At 37.2% G+C, this 2,500-nt stretch overlaps 1 protein-coding gene across 2 annotated transcripts in view; it reads left to right on the forward strand.

Annotated features, from left to right (window-relative positions):
- LOC138010689 (uncharacterized) overlaps positions 1–2,500 on the forward strand; it is a 10,903-nt gene that overhangs the window by 6,267 nt on the left and 2,136 nt on the right. Inside the window, exon 5 of one of the 2 annotated variants that reach the window (XM_068857662.1) lies at positions 538–838. The exons of the other annotated variant lie outside the window; for it this stretch is intronic. Coding sequence (XP_068713763.1) covers positions 538–571 — 34 coding nt within the window. The 3' untranslated portion in view covers positions 572–838. Of the gene's footprint in view, positions 1–537; positions 839–2,500 lie in introns of those variants that run through there. 2 annotated transcript variants of the gene reach the window in all.

Here is a 2,500-nt window from a genome sequence, read left to right on the forward strand (position 1 = left end):
GCCCAACTCAGTCCTAGACATCCAATCTGCTATGATTCCTACTGCCTGTGCGACCTCTCACGAGACGAGAAACTAGACAGTTTCAGTGTCGTTATGCTGAAGGACATACTTAGATATTTTGAAGTTCCCTTCGCTTCAAGAGATCGGAAAAAGAATTTGGTGATTAACCTATCCAAATTCTTAGAAGGATGTGAATGTCGCCGTTAGGAAAGACAAGTTCACAAAGTGTCTTCTTCAGAATGTATTGGGAGTTGTAAATACGGCTTAACAATTTCTTTTTCTTTTTATTGAACTAAGTGAACGAAAATGGTTTTACAAACCATGCACAGTTGCTGCGAGACTAACAGCTTGAAATAACTGTAAATATATTGTGTGGAATCGCAGAACTTGGTGTAGCTGAGTTAACCTGATTAGTAGCACTGTCAACTTTATTTGCCTTCTTCCACGCCATCGGAAAACAGTTAGCAGAATAAACATTGAATTCCAGATGCCTATTCCTTTTCTTTCTTTTTTATTGTTTTTATTTTTTGCTTGCAGGAAATATGAACTCTCCTTTTACACATCGCAGTGAAATCCTGCACCAAATTTGCGTAAATTGAAGAGAACTACTTAACCAACAATGCTGGTATCAAGGGATAAACGCTATTTTAAACAAAATGAAGGCCAAGATAGAAAGCGTATAATTCAGCATGAAAATCTTGCAGTCATTGTTATTACAACTTTAAAACAACGCAGTAAGAAAACTAAGAATGTCCGTGGCATGCTAAAAATAACAGACACTCCAGCGTGCTACAATGTGGACGACTAAAATCTTCATTTTCTTTAGATTTTCGCTACAGCTGAAGTACATTAGCGAACAATATTTTTCCTTTCTAGGCATTAAATCAAATGATTAACGGTTCTAGTTCTTAAATATGAGAATCCTTTTACATATAGTCCAAACCTTATTTAACTGAATTTCAGAGACAGCTTTTAGGCCATAGAAGCAGAAGATAACATACACCACAGCGGCAGCCGCTAATTTCAGCCAAATTCCCAAGTTTGGAGAAATATTTCGTGAATTTAAGGCTATTCGTGGCTTATTCAGAGCGAAAAGCACGTTTTGAGAGCATTTGCTTCGAGGTAAGTTTATTTCATGCGGGAAACTTAAAACTTAGGAACAATAATCGGTGCAAAATTGTGTCACGCACTCTTTCGCGGCTGAATATTAGCTATGTTGATCGAACTCCTGTTGTTCCAAAAGGTTGGTGCCCAAAGTTTTTTTTCCTGTTCCTGGTACACTAGCCCTAGTACTAAACATGGATATTGGTCAGGGTTCCGGATTACGTTATACTTTTGAGAAACACTCCTTCAACCAGCAGCATGCTCGCTAAAATTTGGCGAAGGCTCTTTGTAGGGCATTTTCAAAAATTCATAATTAATTTTTCGTGCGCCCGATTTCAAACATTTTACCATAAATCGAAAGAAGAAACATGAAATTAAATGATCTGTAACTTTTATAGTATTTGAGTAAAAGCGTAATTTTTCAGCGCCTTCAGCGCAGCGCCTAAATTTGACTCGAAACAAAACGATTTTTACGGTTTTGGACCGTCCTCGGAAATCGTCGCCAGAAATATTGAAAAATAGCACTTAAAGCCAAATCATTGCTATTTTTGTTGATCATATGGACTAACTGTCTCACACTGAAAATTTGAAGAAATTCTGTTTTCGACCGAAAATCGAGTGGTCGGTTCTTACACGGACAGCCTCTTAAGTCCGACAGTGAAAGTGAAACCGCGCTATCGGGGAGACGTGTTGTCGAGGGGTCGAGCTTGATTTGCTTTCTGTTTTCTCCTAAACGAGGTTGGTGACCTATCTTTTTTTTGGCATAATTTTATTCTCTTACTGATCTTCTTTGCGCTGTAAAAAAATTACAAAAAATTTACGTCAGAAAAAAAAGTTACAGGAAAGATAGTATTCGTAGCCATCACTCGTGGACACAAAATTGTCTCCTCGAGACCGAAGAACATTTGTAGTCAGTGCCTTTTCAAGACTTGTGCCTGTGCCATAAAACAAACATTAAATTATTCCTTTTGAGCAACACAATTCACCTGTTTTGTTATTTCAAGAATTACGTCAAAGCTGTGCTTCCTGTTCCTGCAAAACGTAGCCTGAACCGATGGAACAAACTTGTCCTTGATAGATGAAGGCGCAATGCTTAAATGAGTAACTTGAGCAAGTTATGTCTCTCAAACGAGCTTGGTGACCTACTTTTTTGATTGCACATTTCGAGTCACCATAATATAGGGAACAATCGAGAAAAGTTTTAAAAAAATCTTACGACAACTTCTATTACTAAGGAATCACCTTAAGTATAGAATTAAAGACCTCGCTTATCTTTAAGTAGTATTTAATGAGTTCCTAAACACAAGTATATGTATTTTGCAGTAACCTTTTATTTGGCGAGTTCTTTAAGGAAATTTAAGGGTTGGATCTTAAATTTAGTGATACATTTACGAAG

This window comes from Montipora foliosa, chromosome 7 (assembly GCF_036669935.1).
Source record: "Montipora foliosa isolate CH-2021 chromosome 7, ASM3666993v2, whole genome shotgun sequence".
Classification (NCBI taxonomy): domain Eukaryota; kingdom Metazoa; phylum Cnidaria; class Anthozoa; order Scleractinia; family Acroporidae; genus Montipora; species Montipora foliosa.